Raw genomic sequence first — 21,678 nt, forward strand, 5'->3', positions numbered from 1 at the left:
TTGAAGGAGAGTTTGTGAGCTACTGCAGTACATCTCATGGATGATATGCACTGCTGTCACTGTGTTGGTAGTGAAGAGAGTGAATATTGAAGATGGTAGATTGATCGCCAGTCAAGCAGGATGCTTTTTCCTTGATTGTGTCATGTTTCTTGAGTGTTGCTGGAGCTTCACCCATTCAGGAAGGTGAAGAATATTCCATCAAACCCCTGACTTGTGCCTTGCAGATAGTGCTGAAAATGTGTTGCTGGAAAAGCGCAGCAGGTCAGGCAGCATCCAGGGAATAGGAGAATCGACGTTTCGGGCATAAGCCCTTCTTCAGGAATGATTCCTGAAGAAGGGCTTATGCCCAAAACGTCGATTCTCCTGTTCCCTGGATGCTGCCTGACCTGCTGCGCTTTTCCAGCAACACATTTTCAGCTCTGATCTCCAGCATCTGCAGTCCTCACTTTCTCCTTGCAGATAGTGGACAGACATTAGGAAGACAGGAGGTGAGTTACTCGCCATAGAATTCCTAGTTACAGATCTGCTCATGCTGCTACAATCTAGATACATGGCTTTGTCCAGTTCAGTTCTGCTCAATAGTAACCCACAGGATGTTGACACTGGGGAATTATGTGTTGGTCATGACATTGAATGTCATGGCATGAGGGTTAGATTCACTTTTGTTAGAGTTGGTCATTTTCTGATACTTGAGTGGCACGAATGTTAATTGCTACTTATAAGTCCAAGGCTGGATGTTTTCCAGATCTTGCTGTACATCTTCACTGACCCCTTACAAATAGTGCTGATTAATGTGCAATTATCAGTAAGTATCTCCACTTCTGGCCTCTCTGGTAGAGGGAAAGTTATTGATGACGCAATTGAAGATAGTTGGGCCATGGTCATTAACCTGAGGAATTCAGGGAAGAGGATGGCATAGCAGTAATGTGGCTGAACTGGTAACCCAGAGTCCCAACTAGTGGGTTCAAATCCAGTCATAGCAATTGGTAGGATTTATAATCAATTGATCACATTTGGTTGCAATGGATGTAGTCTATGAAATTATACGTGATTGTTGAAAAAGACTATTTTGGCACTGTGGTACTGTCTGTACTTCTGAGCCAGGTTAATGTTCCACCTGCTTCAAAAGTGTGTAAAAATCAAAAGTGTGTAAAAACATCTCTGAACAGGTCACTTAGAATGTATCTACCCTGAGGAATTCCTGCCATGATGTCATTGCACTGAGATGACAACCTCCAAAAACCATAGGCATTTTTCTTCTAGGTATGACTGCAACCAACATAGAGTTTTACCCAGGTTGCCATTGAGTCTAGTTTTACTCAGGTTCCTTGATAGCCTCCTCAGTCAAAGGCTGCTTTGGTAACAAGTGCACTCACTCCCGCCTCACCTCCAGAGTTCAGCTCTTCTATATATGTTTAGGCAAAGGCTGCAATGAGTTCAGAAGCCAAGTGGCCTTGGTGGACCCCAAGGTGAGTAGCAGTGAGCAAGTTATTCTTTTGCAAATAGCCTTTGCCTGTTAGTTGCGTTGTCTCCCACTACTTCCATCATTTTACTGATGATTAAGCATCGGCTGATAAAGCAGTAACTTGCCAGATTTGATTTGTCTTGCTTTTTGTAGACAGTATATATCTGGGCAATTTTCCAAATTGTTGGATAGATGTCGTATGTCCCACATTTTGGAAATCTATGTGTACACATCAGTTAAACAACCCACATCATTATCATCATTAGCTTATCAAAGCCGGAGACACTCTCTGATGATGTTACCTAGTCATGGCAACGAACCATCTGAAAACAAACATTCCAGCTCAGCGAGCTAACTTAAATACATATGCAAATTAGTTAAACACAATGTGCCTTTAATAAGCAAAAACAGGAATTGCTGGAAAAGCTCAACAGGTCTGGCACAATCTGTGGAGAGAAATCATCAGAGTTAAGATTTCAGGTCCAGTGACACTTCTTCATATCTCCAGTTCTGAATTTAATTAACATACTACTGTCCAAGTGACTATTAAAAGACTCCAGCCCCCATACTTAAAGCAAAAAGTGTAGCCTGGCCATTGATTAATAAGGTTATCTTGGATATATTGTAGAAGCTCTTTGCTGTCATTGTCCTTTCCACCTTTATCTTTCCCCTGTATATATTTGGCTAATTGAAATCCCCTATTATTAGTACTCTGTTACCTGTCCAAAATTTGCTTTCCAGCTTTCTCTCCCAACTCCTCATTATTTTAGCAATATGTGCTGTGGCATAGTAGAAGCAGCTCCATCCTATTGTTTATGGCTAATCTCGAAGTGCATGATGTTGGTATTGCATACCTGGAATAATTTATTTCTGCAAGTGAACGTTGGCTTCCCCAGTCATCAGAGTCTTTGATATTTGTTATTTTAGTAATGTTGCCTTGGATGCCTGGTCCTGAATAGTGTGTTTGTCCTCCACTGAGCATTTCATAGTTTGAAGTGCATTCTTCCTAAAATGCTTAGAGCTTGCTGGGTGACAGTATTTTTCATGAAACATGTCATAAACATACATGGATAATTTTAAACATTCTATAAATGAAGCAATGTTTCCTCCACAGTTATCCATACCTATCAGTTAAAATTCTGAGCATTGACATTAAAAGCTCTTAGAGCAAATATATTCTACATATATGCATAGCTTTAAGTTGGGGCTTTCCAAAATGGGAGTTGGGACCCCAAGTGATGTACAAGCATAAAGATTCGATGTTGTGAGATCTAAGGCAGCACTGGCCTCCATGAAGTTCAGATCCACATCACAACAGCCATACACCCATTCTAACAGGCAGGTTCTGTTAGTTCTCAGTGAGGATGATGTCAGTTTTGAAAGTCTTAAAGTAGGGTCACATTTGGGAAACACATTTAGGAATTTCATGTTTCAAACAAAGTTGCCCCTGACTCTTCTGAACTGAAAACACAAGCCTAGTCTTTCCAAGATTTCCTCAAAAGACAATCCACCCATTCCAGGTATCAGTCTAGTAATCTTTATACCCGATATTCCTGAAGCATAAATCCTTTTGCAATAAACTGTTCCCTCCTATTAGCTTTCCTAATTACTTGCTTTACTTACATACTAATCTATTATGGTTCATGCTCTTCAACACCCAGATCCCTCTGCACCTCCAATTTCTGTAATCTCTCTCCATTTAGAAAAAATGCTTCTTTTACATTTATGTAATCATTAGCCTTGTGCAGAGTATAGTGCGCGATTACCCAAATGACTAGCTGAACTACATGAGAAGTCATGTCTATCTCCATAATGCATAAACTAATGGCGTTTTTAGAAGTTTTATCTATGGGATAAACACTATAATTCAAAGCTTTTTTCTGTTGCATTTTTGCAAATCCTTAGGATTGCATTCCTGCTTATGCCTGAAATGTCAATTCTCCTGCTCCTTGGATGCTGCCTGAACAGCTGTACTTTTCCAGCTCCACACTCTGACTCTGATCGCCAGCATCTGCAGTCTTTGCTTTCTCCGTACTTGTATATTTGTATGGGAGGGGAAAGGTCATTATCATTTGCTTGAAAAAGTGGTTGAGTTCAACTTTACAGGCATAGTGATGTATCTAACTGAATTGCTAACTTGTGCATCTTATTGGTGGATGAATTTAATTTCAGTAGTTTTTTTTCTGAAGGCAGTTTATTTGTCAAAATGTCTTTACCTTCTTTTCTATTAAATGTAATGACAATAAATAGAACATGTTTAGTGATTTATAGAGTTTATTTGTTTCTCCTGGTACTTCTTGAAAATTGGTTCAGCTTTTTTTTACCAATTTAAATGAAATCTGCATCTCTGTTGAGGAAATGCAAAACAGTAGAGAAGACCCAAGAGTTGTGTCACAGCTGAAGTTTTTTCAGGGAGAGAGATGCTTCATTTCTGTGAAATAAGGCATTCTCTAATCTAGCCTGCCTAATGGTAGTAATAAGTCCATAAAACGTTTATTCATTATCTGACCCTTCAAAGAGAAATACATTCTTCTGGGTACTGTAAATATTCAAATAACTTTCTACTGTCTATCAGTAATGAATGCATGGAACAAAACAAATGTAGCTTTGTTTGAACTAGGGTGATTATGTGGCTTGTGAGGGCCCTTACTGCTGAAGTGAGAGATTTAAAGTCTTTCTTTGCAAAGAGATGTGTTTTTTATTTTGCTGTAACTGCTGAATCAGACTTCTCTAGTACTGTGGTTTGTTGTGTTTTTTTTATTTGACCTATATTTCTAATCAACTTGTTCAGAGATATTATTACGCACCTCTGGAGCAGGTAGGGCTTGAACCTGGGCCTCGTGGTCCAGGGATAGGGATGCTACCACTGCACTACAAGAAATCCCGAAGGTTTGTTGTTATTAAAGCATAATGATATGTATTATTTGGAAACAGGTATTAAACCCATAAGATTAATAGGGAAATTTGAAATTTGTTGCGAGCTTTCCATGGAATAAATTTATCATGTGCTCAATGCTGCACTACACTTTGTGTTTCACAGTTTTACAGAATTTATCTTTTGGCTTTTTGTCAATGCCATGAACCTATTAGTCAACAACACCCTCCATTTAATAATGATGAATTCATTGGATGGTATTTCTGACCTTATGTACAGAGCTTTCTGACCTGAAATACTAGTGATCATGTTACCACTTGCAGTGTAGAAATCACATAACACAGTTTTCTTAGATAATTTTCAAACGCTATCAAATTAGGCCTTCACACCTTTAAATAGGCCTGACCTGTGGATCAACAGCAGTTGTTAGATATTGTAAAGGGTGGAATGTAGAATTGTTGACTGCTTAAGATTTGGTCTTGAGTAGTGCTTCTTTTACTGTAATATTTAACCAACAAGTTACAGTGATGATACCAGCTGTGAGCTATTTTCACATCAGTGTCAATGTGGTAAAATGGAAGAAGAGAAAACTTGAAAGAAAATGAATTAATTGAATCAGTGCTTATGCAACCGAACATTTTTTTTTCTCCTGAGAAAGCAATAGATCAGTACTGAAAGGATTGAATATTTTGAATGAAATTGAAAAAATTAACATGTTGTGAAGTAGAAGAAATTCAATGGCAAGGAAAGCCATGACAGTTCACAATGCTGCTTCTCTGTTAATTTGCTCCTATTGCCTTGCCCTCGTGAAAGATGTGATTTCATAATATTAATCAAATCACAAAACTTATAAATTTAATTCCTGTTTTGTTTTCTGAGTTACCTCCTCCATCATCATGATAGTCGTGAAGCTGCAATTAGCTCCACTCCGTGAGTTTAGGAGAGGGAGAATTAACCCAGGTTCCCACTTCTGGAAGTGGCATATCCAACTAGGATACTAGAGGCACCAGAACAGATGCTAAAGATATTATTAAAGAAATTAATATCTAACAATTTCTTCCATTTTGACATAACTGTTATAAGATTGAAATTAACTAAAACTATTCCATTGAACGTTCTTACTTTCTTTGTAGATGTTTGTCTTTGAGACAAAAATGAAAGTAGAGTGGACAATTGATATTACATGGAGACCAGAGTACTGAACTTGGGTTTTCTTGTAAGCCATTTTAGTTTTAAGTAATTATATTTTTGACTCAATTTTAACTTGGTTTTTACTTGTCCACCCACATTTGAAATATATGAAAGGAAAATGCTAATACATGTATGTTTTAATGTTGCAATTCTTTACTTTTTTTGACCAAGTCAGCGGTGAAAACAAATTAAATGTATGAAAACCATGTTTGAACTGTTATCCATTTCAAACACACTGAAAACATCACACCACAACCTGTTTGGGTTAACAGCCAAGCATTCTTTTCTGATATATTCTTAGTAAAATACTTCACTAAAACTTTAAGTTAATATCTCATAACTTCTTTTTGAATTGCAGACAAGTTGAAAGCCCCACTGGACACAACTGAGAACAATAGGATTTCAAATATGGAAGGTAAAAGGCATATTTGTGAGTAATGGGAAATAATTCTGTATATCAAACAAGTCAGTTGAGGCCAAGTATCACTTAGACTTATCACAGGTATGCTTTGGAGATTGCTGGGTTCCCTGGCATCAGCCAACATGTCAGCATTGTGCAGGTGATATCACCAGGACTATTGCTGATTCCTACCATCACTCTGCTAACAATTGAGTAGAAGCTTTATTCTGGATGACCATGTACATTAACAGTTAGGTAGCATAGATGCACTGAAACAATTTAGCTAGGAGAGTGGCTCTCCTCCATGTCTTTTGCTGGTTTGTTGCTCACTCATTCAATTGTGCCCAAGACATGGGCAGAAGCTCAGTACAACACACAATAAACTGATTAAGCTAGTCACAAGTAATCCTGATAGTTGATATATTTGGAGAAAGACAGACAGGATCATGCATTCGGCACTTCCTGGTCAAAAAGGCTTGCATATCTCACATGATAGTCATCCTTAAATACAGGCCAGGAAAATGTATTGACTTTATGCATTGTATGCAGGGAGTGTTGGCCTGAAATATGGGAAAGATTGGTGGTATGCAGATTGTCGATACTATGCATTGTCTAAATGCTGAGGGTCTACAGTGTACCATAAATCTGTCAAACATAGCAATGCCTTCTTTCAACTTCCTTGCCACTAACTGGATCAAATTACAGTTCCAATTCGATTGCTGAGTAGCTGGTGTTCAAATACAGGTCCAATTCCCTGAATTGTTTGTACACTAGATGACATAATGTTGCCCATAGAAGCATACAACAAAATCCTTATCTTGTCCACAACTCTAAACTTGGTCATGTTGCGGCTGAACAGGGCATTGGTTAGGCCACTGTTGGAATATGGCATGCAGTTCTGGTCTCCTTCCTACCGGAAAGATGTTGTGAAACTTGAAAGGGTTCAGAAAAGATTTACAAGGATGCTGCCAGAGTTGGAGAATTTGAACTGTAGGGAGAGGTTGAATAGGCTGGGGCTGTTTTTCCCTGGCGCATTGGATGCTGAGGGGTGACCATAGAGGTCTACAAAATCATGAGGGGCATGGATAGGATAAATAGGCAAAGTCTCTTCCCTGGGGTGGGGGGAGTCCAGAACTAGAGGGCATAGGTTTAGGGTGAGAGGGGAAAGATATAAAAGAGAACTAAGGGGCAACGTTTTCACAGAGAGTAGTACGTGTATGGAATGAGCTGCTAGAGGAAGTAGTGGAGGCTGGTACAATTGCAACATTTAAAAGGCATCTGGATGGGTATATGAATAGGAAGGGTTTAGAGGAATATGGGCTGGGTGCTGGCAGGTGGGACTAGATTGGGTTGGGATATTTGGTCAGCATGGATGGGTTGGACCAAAGGGTCTGTTTCCATGCTGTACATCTCTATGACTCTATGGTGCTGTATTCAATAAAATTACAGTTTAGCTTCTACCTCAATTTCATTTTCTATCATATCTCCATATCCTTTGATTCCTTTAGTGTCCAAAATTCTGTCACAGGATTTTCTTTTGATATTCATCCACGGGATGTAGGTATTGTTGTCTGGACCAGTGTTGTTGCCCATCCCTAACTGCCATTGAAAAGTTGAACCACTGCAGTCAACAGTCACTAGTTACACTATTGTAACTGGGAGTTCCAGGGTTTTGACCCAACTATAGTGATGGAATGTGAGTTGAAGGGGAATTTCCAGGTCATGATGTGTACATCTATCTGCTGCCTCTGTCTTTCTAGCTAGTAGAAGTTACAGTTGGAGTTTGCTATTGAAAATAATCTTGATGGGTTGCTGCAATGCATCTTGTAAATGTTGCCACTGTGCATCAATAATGGACAGAATGAATGTACAAGGTAAATAAGTATTTATCAAGCAGGTCAAGCTGGTCATTTTTATATGTATGATGATTACCTCTTTGTATGTTGCAATTATGTGGGCAAGTGGAGAGTATTCATTATACAGGAGAATCGACGTTTCGGGCATAAGCCCTTCTTCAGGAATGAGGAAAGTTTGTCCAGCAGGCTAAGATAAAAGGTAGGGAGGAGGGACTTGGGGGAGGGGCGTCGGAAATGTGATAGGTGGAAAGAGGTCAAGGTGAGGGTGAAAGGTCAGACTGGGGTGGGGGCAGAGAGGTCGGGAAGAAGATTGCAGGTTAGGAAGGCGGTGCTGAATTCGATGGATTTGACTGAGACAGGGTGGGGGGAGGGGAAATGAGGAAACTGGTGAAATCCGAGTTCATCCCTTGTGGTTGGAGGGTTCCTAGCCGGAAGATGAGGCGTTCTTCCTCCAACCGTCATTTTGTTGTGGTCTGACGATGGAGGAGTCCAAAGACCTGCATATCCTTGGTGGAGTGGGAGGGGGAATTGAAATGCTGAGCTACAGGGTGGTTGGGTTGGTTGGTCCGGGTGTCCCAGAGGTGTTCTCTGAAACGCTCCGCAAGTAGCCGGCCTGTCTCCCCAATATAGAGGAGGCCACATCGGGTGCAGAGGATGCAATAGATGATGTGTGTGGAGGTGCAGGTGAATCTGTGGCGGATATGGAAGTTTCCTTTGGGGCCTTGGAGGGAGGTGAGGGGGGAGGTGTGGGCGCACATCATCTATTGCATCCTCTGCTCCCGATGTGGCCTCCTCTATATTGGGGAGACAGGCCGGCTACTTGCGGAGCGTTTCAGAACACCTCTGGGACACCCGGACCAACCAACCCAACCACCCTGTAGCTCAGCATTTCAATTCCCCCTCCCACTCCACCAAGGATATGCAGGTCTTTGGACTCCTCCATCGTCAGACCACAACAAAACGACGGTTGGAGGAAGAACGCCTCATCTTCCGCCTAGGAACCCTCCAACCACAAGGGATGAACTCTGATTTCACCAGTTTCCTCATTTCCCCTCCCCCCACCCTGTCTCAGTCAAATCCATCGAATTCAGCACCGCCTTCTTAACCTGCAATCTTCTTCCTGACCTCTCCGCCCCCACCCCAGTCTGACCTTTCACCCTCACCTTGACCTCTTTCCACCTATCACATTTCCGACGCCCCTCCCCCAAGTCCCTCCTCCCTACCTTTTATCTTAGCCTGTTGGACAAACGTTCCTCATTCCTGAAGAAGGGCTTATGCCCAAAACGTCGATTCTCCTGTTCCCTGGATGCTGCCTGACCTGCTGCGCTTTTCCAGCAACACATTTCCAGCTCTGATCTCCAGCATCTGCAGACCTCACTTTCTCCTCAAAGTATTCATTATACTTCTGGTTTGTGCATTTTAAATGGCGGATAGACTTCGGGCAGTTAGAAGATGAGCTTCTCACTAGAGTACCTAGTCTCTGACCTGCTCTTGTATTTAGTATTTATAATGCTGGTCCAGTTCAGTTTTTGTTCCATAGCAAATGCCGCCTACCACCGACACAATCAGGGACCTCACATTTTGAGGTCCACCGAGTTGACCTCGTTACAAATCTCTCCAATTCAAGACTCCTTAGAACACCTCAACGTTTCCAGGAAAAGAAAGAGACCCAACCTGTTCATCCATTCCAGTTCATTCTTTATAAATTTTATTTTCACCATCTGTGTTCATCTTCATAATTTTTCTTAAAGTGACCAGATTATTCCCATTGCTCCAGGTGTAGTCTGACCAAGGTTCGATACAATTTTAGTTTGCTTTTTTTTGCAATTCTATTCCTTTCAAAATGAACCCAGGTGCTTGCTTTGCTTTGATTTGATTTTTATTATTATGGCGTTGATGACCTTATGTTGCTATTCATGATTTATGCATTTTGTACTCTCAAGATTCCTTTGATCCTTTATCCCTTTTAAATTATTGCAGTATTCTCTAAGTAATTTGGCAACCTCCTTATTTTCACCATGTTGCAAATAATTTGATTTTTCTGCTGGTTTTGTCAATATCTCCTTGTTATATGTGGCAGCACTCCTCAGACTTGATTATGTCCTATTTCTCCCTCATTCTTGCCAACACCCCTGTAATTTGGTGTCACTTGCAAATTTTGAAATTTTCTTTTTGATTACAAGGTCTAAATTATGCACGGCAGTATCCCCAGAGCTGATGCTTGTGCCACTCTGAACGATTACCCTTAATTTAACTTTCTAATGTAGATCTTGAAGCCAGCTAGCAACCCATTCTACACCTTAACCCAAATTTCACATTCTCTGATCTTATTCATCAATCTAATATGTTAAACTTTATTGAAGGCCTTTTGAAAATCTAGGTAAATTACATTTGTGTTACTCTTGTCTATCCTCTGTTACTTCTTCAAAATTCTATCCATGTTTGCCAAACAAAACCTTACCATTGAAATCCATGTGACTACTCATTGTTCTATTTTTGTTTCTGCTGATATCAGGCTTGAGTATGCTCAACGACTGAACGTCCACAGCCCTATGTGGTAATGATCTTCAGACTTACAGCCCTCTGAGTCAACAAAGTGTCCTGGATCTCAGTCCTAAATGGTCAACTCTTAACCTGAATCTATGACCCCCCCTAAGATTAGATCGCTAACTAGGAAAGCAATTGCTCAACATCTACCCTGTAAACCTGATAAGAATTTTATACAATTTAATGACATCACCTCTCATTCTTCTAAATGCCAGAGAACGTTGGCCAGTTTGACTGTCTCCCTTTTCAGAGGATATCCCTGTCATCTCTGGATTACACAATCTCTAAGACAAGTACTGTATATCTTTCCTTAGAGAAAGGGATCAAAACTCCAATCTCACCAAGGTTCTGTATAATTGCAGTAAGAGTCTGTAGTTTTATATTCTAACAACATTGCAGCAAAGGCGAAAATACAGTTGTGTATCGAATTACTTTGTGTACTCGTATGTGAACATTCTGTGATTCATGTGCAAATAATGCTAATTCCTCTGATTTATCAAGATGTACAATTTTGCAGTTTTAGGAAAAAGCTATGAAATTTAAACTGAGATGGTGTCTCTTACAGTCGCAATAGAAAAAGCTAATTTGCAAAAATAAATACTGAATAAAGGAATTCATTGAACAGGAACTAATGTTCATTGGTGAGAAAAAAATAAATAAATTATGGCGCTAGGCACAAAAGATCAATGGCCTGTGAAATTTATTTGGTATGTTGCTATATTGTTTATATTCCTCAAAATGTAAGAACCCATTTGCTCGCACAATGTTGCATGCCATGGCTTGAATCTGGCCAACATAATGGCTGAGTAAGAACCAGTGATAATGAGGCCAAAACTGCTTTACTAATTCGCTGATGTTTCTCTTTCAAGCCAGTTAAATACAATGTTTTTTTTATTCGTTCATGGGATGAGGTCAGCGCTGGCTAAGCCAGCATTTATTGTCCATCCCTAATTGTTAAGACTCAACCACATTACTGTGGGTCTGGAGTCACATGTAGGCCAGACCACCTAAGGGATGGCTGTTTCCTTCCCTAAAGGACATTAGTGAACCAGATGAGTTTTTCCTGGCAATCGACGATAGATTAATGGCCATTCTATTCTTAAATCCAGATATTTATTGAATTCAAATTCCACCATCTGCCATGGCAAGATTTGAACCCAGCTCCCCACCCAAAACATTACCTGTGTACTACTAGGCCATCGGCTACCTCGGCTCATAGTCTGGTTAATTCTGCTCGTAGTCTAATTTGTGTTCTTCTCTGTTAAATTACTCATGAAGCCACCTATCTTGGTCTTTTCCATGAATTTCAGGGGTAACAGCACCACCTTTCTATTCACTAATTCTTTTTGCATGACTCTTTTGCATGACTTTTTACAATATATGTTAATGATATAGAAGATGGTATTAGTAATAACATTAGCAAATTTGCTGATGATAGTAAGCTGAGTGGCAGGGTGAAATGTGAGGAGGATGTTAGGAGATTACAGGGTGACCTGGACAGGTTAGGTGAGTGGTCAGATGCATGGCAGATGCAGTTTAATGTGGATAAATGTAAGGTGGCAAGAACAGGAAGGCAGATTACTACTTAACTGGAATCAATTTAGGTAAAGGGGCAGTACAAAGAGATCTGGGTGTTCTTGTACACCAGTCAATGAAGGTAAGCATGCAGGTACAGCAGGTAGTGAAGAAGGCTAATAGATGCTGGCCTTCATAACAAGAGGGATTGAGTATAGAAGCAAAGAGGTTCTTCTGCAGCTGTACAGGGCCCTGCTGAGACCACATCTGGAGTACTGTGTGCAGTTCTGGTCTCCAAATATGAGGAAAGACATTCTGGCTATTGAGGGAGTGCAGCGTAGGTTCACGAGTCAATTCCTGGAATGGCAGGACTACCTTACGCTGAAAGACTGGAGCGACTGGGCTTGTATACCCTTGAGTTTAGACAACCTGAGAGGGGATCTGATTGAGACATATAAGATTATTAAAGAATTGGACACTCTAGAGGCAGGAAACATGTTTCTGCTGATGGGTGAGTGCCGAACCAGAGGACACAGCTTAAAAATACGGGGTAGACCATTTAGGACAGATGAGGAGAAACTTCTTCACCCAGAGAGTGGTGGGTGGAATGCTTTGCCCCAGAGGGCAGTGGAGGCCCAGTCTCTGGATTCATTTAAGAAAGAGTTGGATAGAGCTCTCCAGGATTGTGTAATCAAGGGTTATGGAGATAAGGCAGGAATAGGATACTGATTAAGGATGATCAGCCATGATCATATTGAATGGTGGTGCAGGCTCGAAGGGCAGAATGGCCTACTCCTGCACCTATTGTCTATTGTCTTGTGAGTACAGGGGATCCTTCATTTACAAACACGATCCCATACAAGGGTGTAATTGTAAAGACCCAACATACGAATATTTATTTATGTATGGCTGCTTTACATTGTCCTGCATTGTGGTCTGACTTGCATACAAATTGACTTGCAAACGGACTCCAGAACAGAACCCATTTTCAACCCAGGGACTGCCTGTATCTGTATTTGATATGATTACTGAGAAATGAAGATTTGTTTGACATTTAAAAATAATTGATGTGTTTGCCAAGAAGCCTATTTTTACTTTGCATCTCAGTGGAAGGAGCAATTTTATATCAATTACTCAAACAATTGAGGATATTTGGTTTTTGTCCCCACATGTGGATAATCTACGAAAGTAAAATTGGACTCATCATCTGCAGAAAATTTGGCACCAAATATGACTAAATCTAATAGAAACTCTTTAGGCAACTTAAAAGCAAACTATTTAAAATTTGCTAATCCAATTCTGAGGGTGGATTATCACAAGGAATTTCAAATAACTTATATCCTTCTATTCTTAAATAGTCATCAATTCACAGCTGTTTTTTATTGCAGACAAGTAGATTCTCTCTCAATCATAGAATCCAGACAGTGCGGAAGCAGGCCATTTGGCCCATCAAGTCTACACTGCCCCTCTGAAGAGCATTCCACCCAGACCACCCTATCCCTGTAACCCTGCATTTCCATGGCCAATTCACTAATATGCATATCTTTGGAATATGGAGGGTACAGCGATGCAAACTGTGTAGTCATCTTTTACTGTGAGGTTAAGTCACTGGAATAAGGAAACAGTCCTTGGTGAGTTTTTACAGATAGCATAGTATTACTACACTGCTGATGAAGTTCTCCATTTGGAACAGCACTTCAGCTTTAATTGAGGAGGAAAAGAATCCTCCGTCATTGGTTTGTTTGTTTTTTAATCAAAGTATATTTTAGTAAAATTTAGAAAATGCATTTAAGCTAATTTAAGTGATTTTAAAATTTTGAGTCAAAGCCAAAATAGAAATGTTAAATTTTGAATAACTGCATTAACTGCATACACAACATTCTATGACTGACTAGTTTTTGGCATGAAATCACTAGACTGAAATAACACATCAATATTGAGCTGATTTCCCCCTATCAAAATTTTAGCTGATTAGATGAAAAATAAGTAATTAATATTTTATAATTGATCAGCTTTTAAGTTTACAGTGACTTTCAGATTTCTTCCAAGACTGCATTCCACGACAAATCTCTAAAGTCATGTAAAAGAATTAAACTGATTTAATAACTTAATGACTTTGAAAGTCTCATTTTACCACCACCACAAAATAACTTTCTAAAAAGGCAGTTACAACAAATTAAACCTACTTTATTATAAAAATCTTCCTGCTTGACAGATTTGTTGTATTTTTCTGCAGTCTATAAAATTTGTATATTTCAAACTCATCTAGAAAATAATCAAACTACTATAGAGAACTTACAGAAAAGTTCTGAAATATTTTGGCAATGGAAAGGAAATGCTGTTGCCAAATTCCTAGCTTTAGTTCTTGACCAAAAAAGGAATGCCCAAGAAACTGAGATAAACCCAATGTATTATGGGCTGATTTTCATTGCAATTTAATCAACTTGTTTGGAAAAAATGCATTTCCTGAATAACTTCCTGCTGCTATTTTAAACAATGACAAATGGCATTGAAAGTAAGACTTAATAAGGCAAGATCTGCTGTGTATGTTGGGGAGTTAGAATCTGTACAGCAATAATTCTACAATGCTGTATTTTGCTATGAAACAAACGATTTCACATTCAAAGTTTCATATTGAAAATGTTGGCTATTTTTGTAAATATATCTACCATTTAAGTATGAAATGTGAGGATACATTTATAAATAACATGAATAATATTTAATGTTGAATATATTCAACTAAGATGATTGAAAAATACACATTCCTATTATGGAGTTTTACTGGATTATGGCAGAACACGAAGTATGGTATTACAAATCACTGGGGTAGCATGCCATAAATTGAGCCCTACTATTCCTGAATCATACCAAATATTAAAGATTTGTTTAAGAATGCTTTTTTTTAAGGTACCTGAATTTACCTGACTTTCAAACCAAGAATAATAGAAAACATGGGTCAGCTTTTTATACCAAAGTAAGTTGTTTATTGCACATTACAATTTGGGGGTGGCACGGTGGCTCAGTGGTTAGCACTGATGCCTCACAGCGCCAGGGACCCGGGTTCGATTCCCACCTCAAGTAACAGTCTGTGTGGAGTTTGCACATTCTCCCCGTGTCTGCGTGGGTTTCCTCTACATGTAATCAACCATGAAAGTAATCCAGTTGTGATGTTGGAAGTTTGTTACAAGTATTTCCTCAGCATTAACATCAGTAAAACTCAATATTACATTAGAAAATGGTTATATTTTTAACACAAGATTTCCCAAGCAATCTTTACCACGCTGGGTCCTTTCAAGGCTGAGGGACTGCAAGGAAGGGTGACATGCAGCAGTGATCAGGGTGTGGTGCCAGTCATAGATGTTTTGGTTCCCTGGCTTAATATTAGTACCTTCAATGTAGAAGGTGCAAAAAACCCATAAGTTATCTTCTAAGTTGTCTGGAGTATTGTACATCCTATCTTCAGATACAGCTGAGATAGCAAAGTGACAAAGCAGTAGCATCTATCTATATGAGGCTAGCCTTGTAGACGTAAGTGGATAGATAGATTTAGTTTCAAGAGGAGTATGTTACAAAAAGTAGGTATTACATGCTGAGAGCCACATGACCAAACAAGACTTTTAATGCATAGAGGTATTCTAATAATTAGTACCATAGGGACTTCCAAACGTTTTGAATCGTTTCTCATTTCACTTGTTTGTTCATGTATTTTCCTTGTCTGATATTTCACTTTTATTTCGATTTGAGAGATGATGAGTCACCCTCAGACTGCAGTTAATAATAGCTCTTGCTTTTGAAACTCAGTTGGAACGTAATATATTTGTCTCCATGCCTCAGGGACCAAAAACAGTTCCCCACCATATCTTGTGACATGCTGAGAGTATGAAGCCTGATGTAAATTTAGAAGATGGCTCCATAAACCTTTTTTTAAACTATTTGAAACTTATGATAAGAATGTCCAGGTTTTTTTTTAATGCAAGGATGATAGTGTAGATGTTGTGCTGCTGAACTTATAATCCAGAGTCTGTGCTGACTAAGCCAGAAAATGTTACAGTCAATTACTTCGTTGTGTTGAGCTTCTTGAGTGTTGTTAGAGCATTCATCCAGGCAGGTGAGGAGAATTCCATCATGCTCCTGACTTGTGCCTTGTGGACGGGCTTTGGGGTGAAATCAGTAGGTGATTTGTTGGTGCAGTATTCCTAGCCTCTGACCTGCTTTCATAGCCACAGTAAAGGACATTTGTGAGGTTGCTTTTAGAATACTGTGTACAATTCTGAGCGCCCTTTTATGGAAAGAATGTTTATTAAACTTGAGAGGGTGCAGAAAAGATTTACAAAGATGTTGCTGGGACTGAATGTTTTGAGAAGATTTGTAGCTCAGGTTGAGGTTATGAATGTAGGTTTGCTCACTGAGCTGGAAGGTTCATTTCCAGATGTTTCGTCACCCTACTAGGTAACATCTTCAGTGGGCCTCCAGGCAAAGCACTGCTGATGATTCCTGCTTTCTATTTAGATGTTTGCGTTTCTTTGAGTTGGTGATGTCACTTTCTGCTCTTTTCCTCAGGGGTGGTAGATGGGGGCTGACTGAATATGTTTGGTGATAGAATTCTGGTTGGAATGCCGTGCTTCTAGGAATTCTCGTGCATGTCTTTGTTTGGCTTGTCCTAGGATGGATGTGTTGTCCCGGTCGAAATGGTGTCCTTCTTTATCTGTATATAAGGTTACTAGTGAGAGAGGATCATATCGTTTCGTGGCTAGTTGATGTTCATGTATCCTGGTGGCTAGTTTTTTTTTTTGAAGGTTTTGAGCTATGAGGAGAAGCTGAATAGGCACAAGCATTGGAGACTGACTGGTGACCTTCATAGAGGTTTATCTTATCCATGTCCCTCATGATTTTATAAATAGCCAAGGGCTTTTTCCTCGGAAAGATATGTCCAAACTTTGACTCATAGGGTTCTGCTCATAGGGAACAAGTTGCCAGAGGAAGTGGTGGACGTGGGTACAATTACAACGTTTAAAAGAGATCCAGATGGGTATATGAATAGGAAGTATCTAGAGGGCTACAGGCCAAATGCTGGCAAATGGGAATAGGTTAGATTAGGATGTCTGTTTGGTGAGGATGAGTTGGACTGGAGGGTTTGTTTCCATATTGTATGACTGTATATGACCTGTCCAATTCAGTTTCTGGTCAATGGTAACATCAAGGATGTTGATAATGGGGTTTCACTGACTGTAATGCCACTGAATGTCAAGGGACAATGGTCAGATTTTCTATTTGAAATAGCATTTGTGTGTTGTAACGGTGACTTGTCACATGTTAGCCCAAATTTGGATGTTGTCCAAATCTTGTTCCATTTGAACATGGACTGTTTCAGTGTGTGAGGAATCATGAATGGTGCTGAATATTGTGCAGTCATCGGCAAACTTCTGACCTTATGATGGAGGAAAAGTCATTGAAGTAGCTGAAGATGGTTGGATCAAGGACACTACCCTGAAGAATTACTTTACAAGCAGGCTATTGCTGTTAAACTTTATTAGAAATCTGCAGTTAAAATGATTCAACAGACCCAATGCACAGAACCTTGTTAGGATTGGAGTGATGCAGACTATGGTGAGATTAGTGTCAGAATCTGACAAGGTGTCTGGTGAGGCCTATCTTGATGTCAAGAGAACCCCTTTGCATTTTGTATGCATTTGTCAAGCCATGAGGTGACTTTCTCACTTGGCAGCAGTGAGTTGCCAATTGGGGGGGATTAGAGCTTGTTAATCTTTATTAATGCTGCAACTCAGCTCATTAATATTTTGCTCCCTATCTTGGCAATTGTGCAAAATAAGCTAGGTGTCGAGAATTCTCAATGTGGAAGTCAAAGCAAGAACCTGGCCGTTTCAATCCATAGCTGCCTGTAACCACCCTCCATGCTAATTAGAAACAAATAGCATCTCGAGGCATGATCCATGACCACCAAATGCATGCATCCCTCACTTACAGACATTTTGCAACATCCTCAGCCAGCAAGGTACCTCACCGAACCATTTGCAGGCCGCCTAGGAAGCATAGCTGGGCGCATCAGCATCTAACATTAAAAGATCGCAACAAGAAAAATTTGCATGTACAGAGAGGCACCCAGCTTGCAGATTGGACCAGACTGCACATCAAGGTTGCTGGCTTACTCTCTCAGCACCTATCTATATGTTCACGGCACCCATGTCTTGCCAATCCATGCCCATTATTTGTTTGGTGCTTCAGGCAGAGCCAAAGGCGAAGACTACGAGCTATTATTGTTTTGTGCAGAGGCATAGAGAGGCTGCTTGATGATAGGAGGAAAATGGGATATCTTGATGTACAATATACTATGTCGATCTAACATCTACAGCATGTGTTAGCTGCCTGCACAGTAAATGCATTGCACATTTAATTAACCAAATAGCTACATCAAAATCTGGGTAGGGGCTAGTCTTTAGTCCACACAAGAGGTGGCAACTGTTGGTCACAGAGTGCTGTTAGTCAAGGGCAAAATCCACAAACAGTTCAGGATGTGGCAATGGTCACTTGATTACTTGGGACACTCATAGCCAAGGAATTTGTCTGACTGCCTTCCAGGGAGTGGGCAACAGTCCATTCTTTCGAGGCAGCATGAGCAATCAGCGGAATGCAATACAGAGCTGCAGAGATTGCAGTCAGCTCAGTCATCTCTACAGACTGCTCATCAAAGTGTGCCAGAGCTCTGGGGCTAATGTGATCCTGGAGATCTGTCTGTCAATCTTTAAGGAGGAAGCAAGCAGGCCTGTACTAGGGGAAGCACCTCCATAAGGGATTGTGGAGTCGGGCTTGATTGGGGTAACAGGCATTTGTGGAGATGGGATGGGGGCAAAGTCAAGTCAAAGTGTAGGCAGGTATACAGAACTGCATTGGGCATGGTAAGCTACAGGAGGGTGATTATTTTCAGTTAGGGCATTGAGCTGGAGGACGTTCCCCCTAAGAAAGACCAAGTTCAACTGGATCAGACATTGCAAGCCAGACAAGACCTGATTGGCACCCGTTTCAGTAAAATGGGGCTGAATGCAGAAGACCATTGTGGACTGTCAAATAGTCATTGGTTATCATGCTGACGTATTGTTTGTATTGTGGGGATGAACTTCAACCTATGCTCATTTTCTTTGACTTCATTTCCACTAGTTGTCAATAAATGCTTATGTATGGACTTATGTAATGGCTTGTCTGTATGAGATGTTTTTCTACTGGAGGATGACAAGATTTGGGTCAACTATGAGTTCAGAGAAACGGTGACTTAGGATGTTTAGAATGGGATGTAGTGAAGGACAGGTAGCCTGTGGGGCCTGATGGCGAAATAGCAACTAAAATGAGAAAATAGGCTTCTGTAGGTGAAGGGGTGTTGACATAAGCAGTGTGGGTTTGTGGCTGCCGTGCTTTTCCTTTGCCAGTGAGGGGCAATGCCAGGTGTGAACACATTGCTGGGTGCACAACAACCTTTTAAAGATGGTGCGAGCACAAGGGATGCTCATCTTTCAGCATATATCCAGAAAACAGTGAGTTGATCTGGGAACAGCATGCGGGAATAGAACTGGACATGAGGGACTCTGTGGGGTGCGGTCAGTGATAAATGAGGTGCATTCACTAAGAAGCGGCGAAAAATGTTGCTGAGTCTCACGACGAAAATTTCTTTAAAAACTCCATACACTTTGTTGCCAAAGAGTAAAAGGTAAAATTCAGCCCAAGAAAACTGAAATGGCAGCATCTGCAAGCATGTTGTTTTATCAGAGATATAATGAATGACCAGCAAGTAAATATCAGTTTGCATAAAAGTTGAAGTTGTTATTAATTTCAATTGAGCAAAGTGTATGTTGCTGGCCACACCAGCGTTAATTTCAATTTCTAATACCATTAGTCTTTTCCTGGTAATTCCTAAAGCAAGCCATTCTTGCATCCCTTGAATAATTTGGGTTTCTTCACAGTTAGATTTTTTTTTTAAAGGTGTCCTAAAGCGTGCACTTTCCCCATATTTTTCAAGAACAATCTATATCACTTTGAAAGCTTTGCATCAATTAACAGTTGAACACACTAAAGATGAAATCCGTCCACTGCTCACTTTTTCGTCAAATTTTGGGAAGATTTTATAACCTAAAACCTAAGTAAATATATATTAGATCAGTAGGCTGCTGTGAATTAAAGTTTATCCGACTGCCTTGCTTTGCTTTGATATGGTGGAGTAGAGGAACACACTTTACTAATGATGCCATGTCATTCAATAATCAGATTTTTCCTGGAACTTTTATGGGTAGCACGGTGGCACAGTGGTGCCTCACAGCACCAGAGACCCGGGTTCAATTCCCCTCTGTGTGGGGTTTGCACATTCTCCCTGTGTCTGTTTGGGTTTCCTCCGGGTGCTCCGGTTTCCTCTACAGTCCAAAATGTGCAGGTTAGGTGAGTTGGCCATGCTAAATTACTCGTAGTGTTAGGTGAAGGGGTAAATGTAGGGGAATGGGTCTGGGTGGGTTGCTCTTCGGAGGGTTGGTATGGACTTGTTGGGCCGAAGGGCCTGTTACTACACTCTAAGTAATCTAATCTAATCCTAATCTAATCTAATCTAAAAGTTGCATATACTTCTCAAAGATTAAGTCTTTAGTCATCCAAGTAACTTTGATTGGGAACTGATTTTTATATTTCAAGGATGGCTGGATGTGCTGCAGTAAAAGAATAATCTTAATATTTGATACATCATTATAGATATGCTAGTAAACGTAAAGCCCACAAAATTACAGGCAAGTGACAGTATGGATATAAAAATGGCTAATGGACAAACATTAAACAGTAGTATAAAAATGAAGTATTGGGGTTGCTGAAAATTTGAGGTAAGAACAGAAGATGCTGGACAAACTCTTAGAGTCCTATTCGGCTCTAATATAACCTGTATGAACTGTTAGCCATTACAGAGATGTAGTTATGTGGAAACCAAAGCTGAATACTGATAGATAAGTAACACTCAGGAAGGGCAAGCAACTTGGAAAAGGTGATAGGACAGTTCTGTTAATTAAAGAATGCATTAATACTCTAGTAAAAGATGACATTAGTTCTAAATTTCAAGGTATAGAACCAGTTTGAATGGAGCTAAGAAACAGTAAGGCGCAAAACTTATGTGGGTGCTGTTTATAGACCACCAAGCAACAGATTTAATATAAATCAAATTAAAAGTGCATACAACAGGGATAATGCAGTAATCATGAGGATTTCAATTGACATAAAGCCTGGCTAAATATAATTTGTACCAATATTATGGCGTTTGAGTTCCTGGAATGTATGCAATATAGTTTTCTATGCAAAACAATAAGGAACCAATTAGGGAATGTTCTATTTTAGATCTAGTATTGTGTGATGAGAAAGGGCTACTTAATAATCTTGTTCTAAAGCAGTCTTTAGGAGAATGCGTTAGAATTTTGCATTGAATTACACCACTTTCAAACTTAATCAGAAACTAAGGCCTCACATTAAAACAAAGGAAACTATGAAGATTTAAGGAGAAAAATTGATAATTGAATGACAAGGCATCATAGTAAAGAGTGCTCCCCTATTCCTCTATATCAAAACAAAGCAGCAGGATAATCTTCAATACAAAGCAGCCTAATGCTTTAATGAGACAATGTATGATGGATTGGGAAGCCAGGTTAAAAGGCATAACAGTAGGCAGGCATTGGCTAATATTTATAGAATAAATATATAGTTTAATACAATACATTCCTTTTAATGTAAAAAATTCTAGCAAAGAAAATATTCCAACTAACAAAAGAGATTCAATCAAATGAAGAGGCCCTTAAAG

General features: G+C 39.9%; 1 protein-coding gene across 22 annotated transcripts in view; it reads left to right on the top strand.

Annotated features, from left to right (window-relative positions):
- The window catches only part of slmapa (sarcolemma associated protein a), a 258,658-nt gene that overhangs the window by 155,165 nt on the left and 81,815 nt on the right, over positions 1 to 21,678 (top strand). For 17 of the 22 annotated variants that reach the window (XM_087994334.1, XM_087994332.1, XM_043708129.2 and 14 more), the window contains one exon: positions 5,890 to 5,946. The exons of the other annotated variants lie outside the window; for them this stretch is intronic. In XM_087994334.1, the coding sequence (XP_087850460.1) occupies positions 5,890 to 5,946 (57 nt within the window). The remainder of the gene's footprint in view (positions 1 to 5,889; positions 5,947 to 21,678) is intronic. 22 annotated transcript variants of the gene reach the window in all.

This window comes from Chiloscyllium plagiosum, unplaced genomic scaffold (assembly GCF_037043375.1).
Source record: "Chiloscyllium plagiosum isolate Xiang-an unplaced genomic scaffold, Cpla_swu_hap1 HiC_scaffold_14, whole genome shotgun sequence".
Classification (NCBI taxonomy): Eukaryota; Metazoa; Chordata; class Chondrichthyes; order Orectolobiformes; family Hemiscylliidae; genus Chiloscyllium; species Chiloscyllium plagiosum.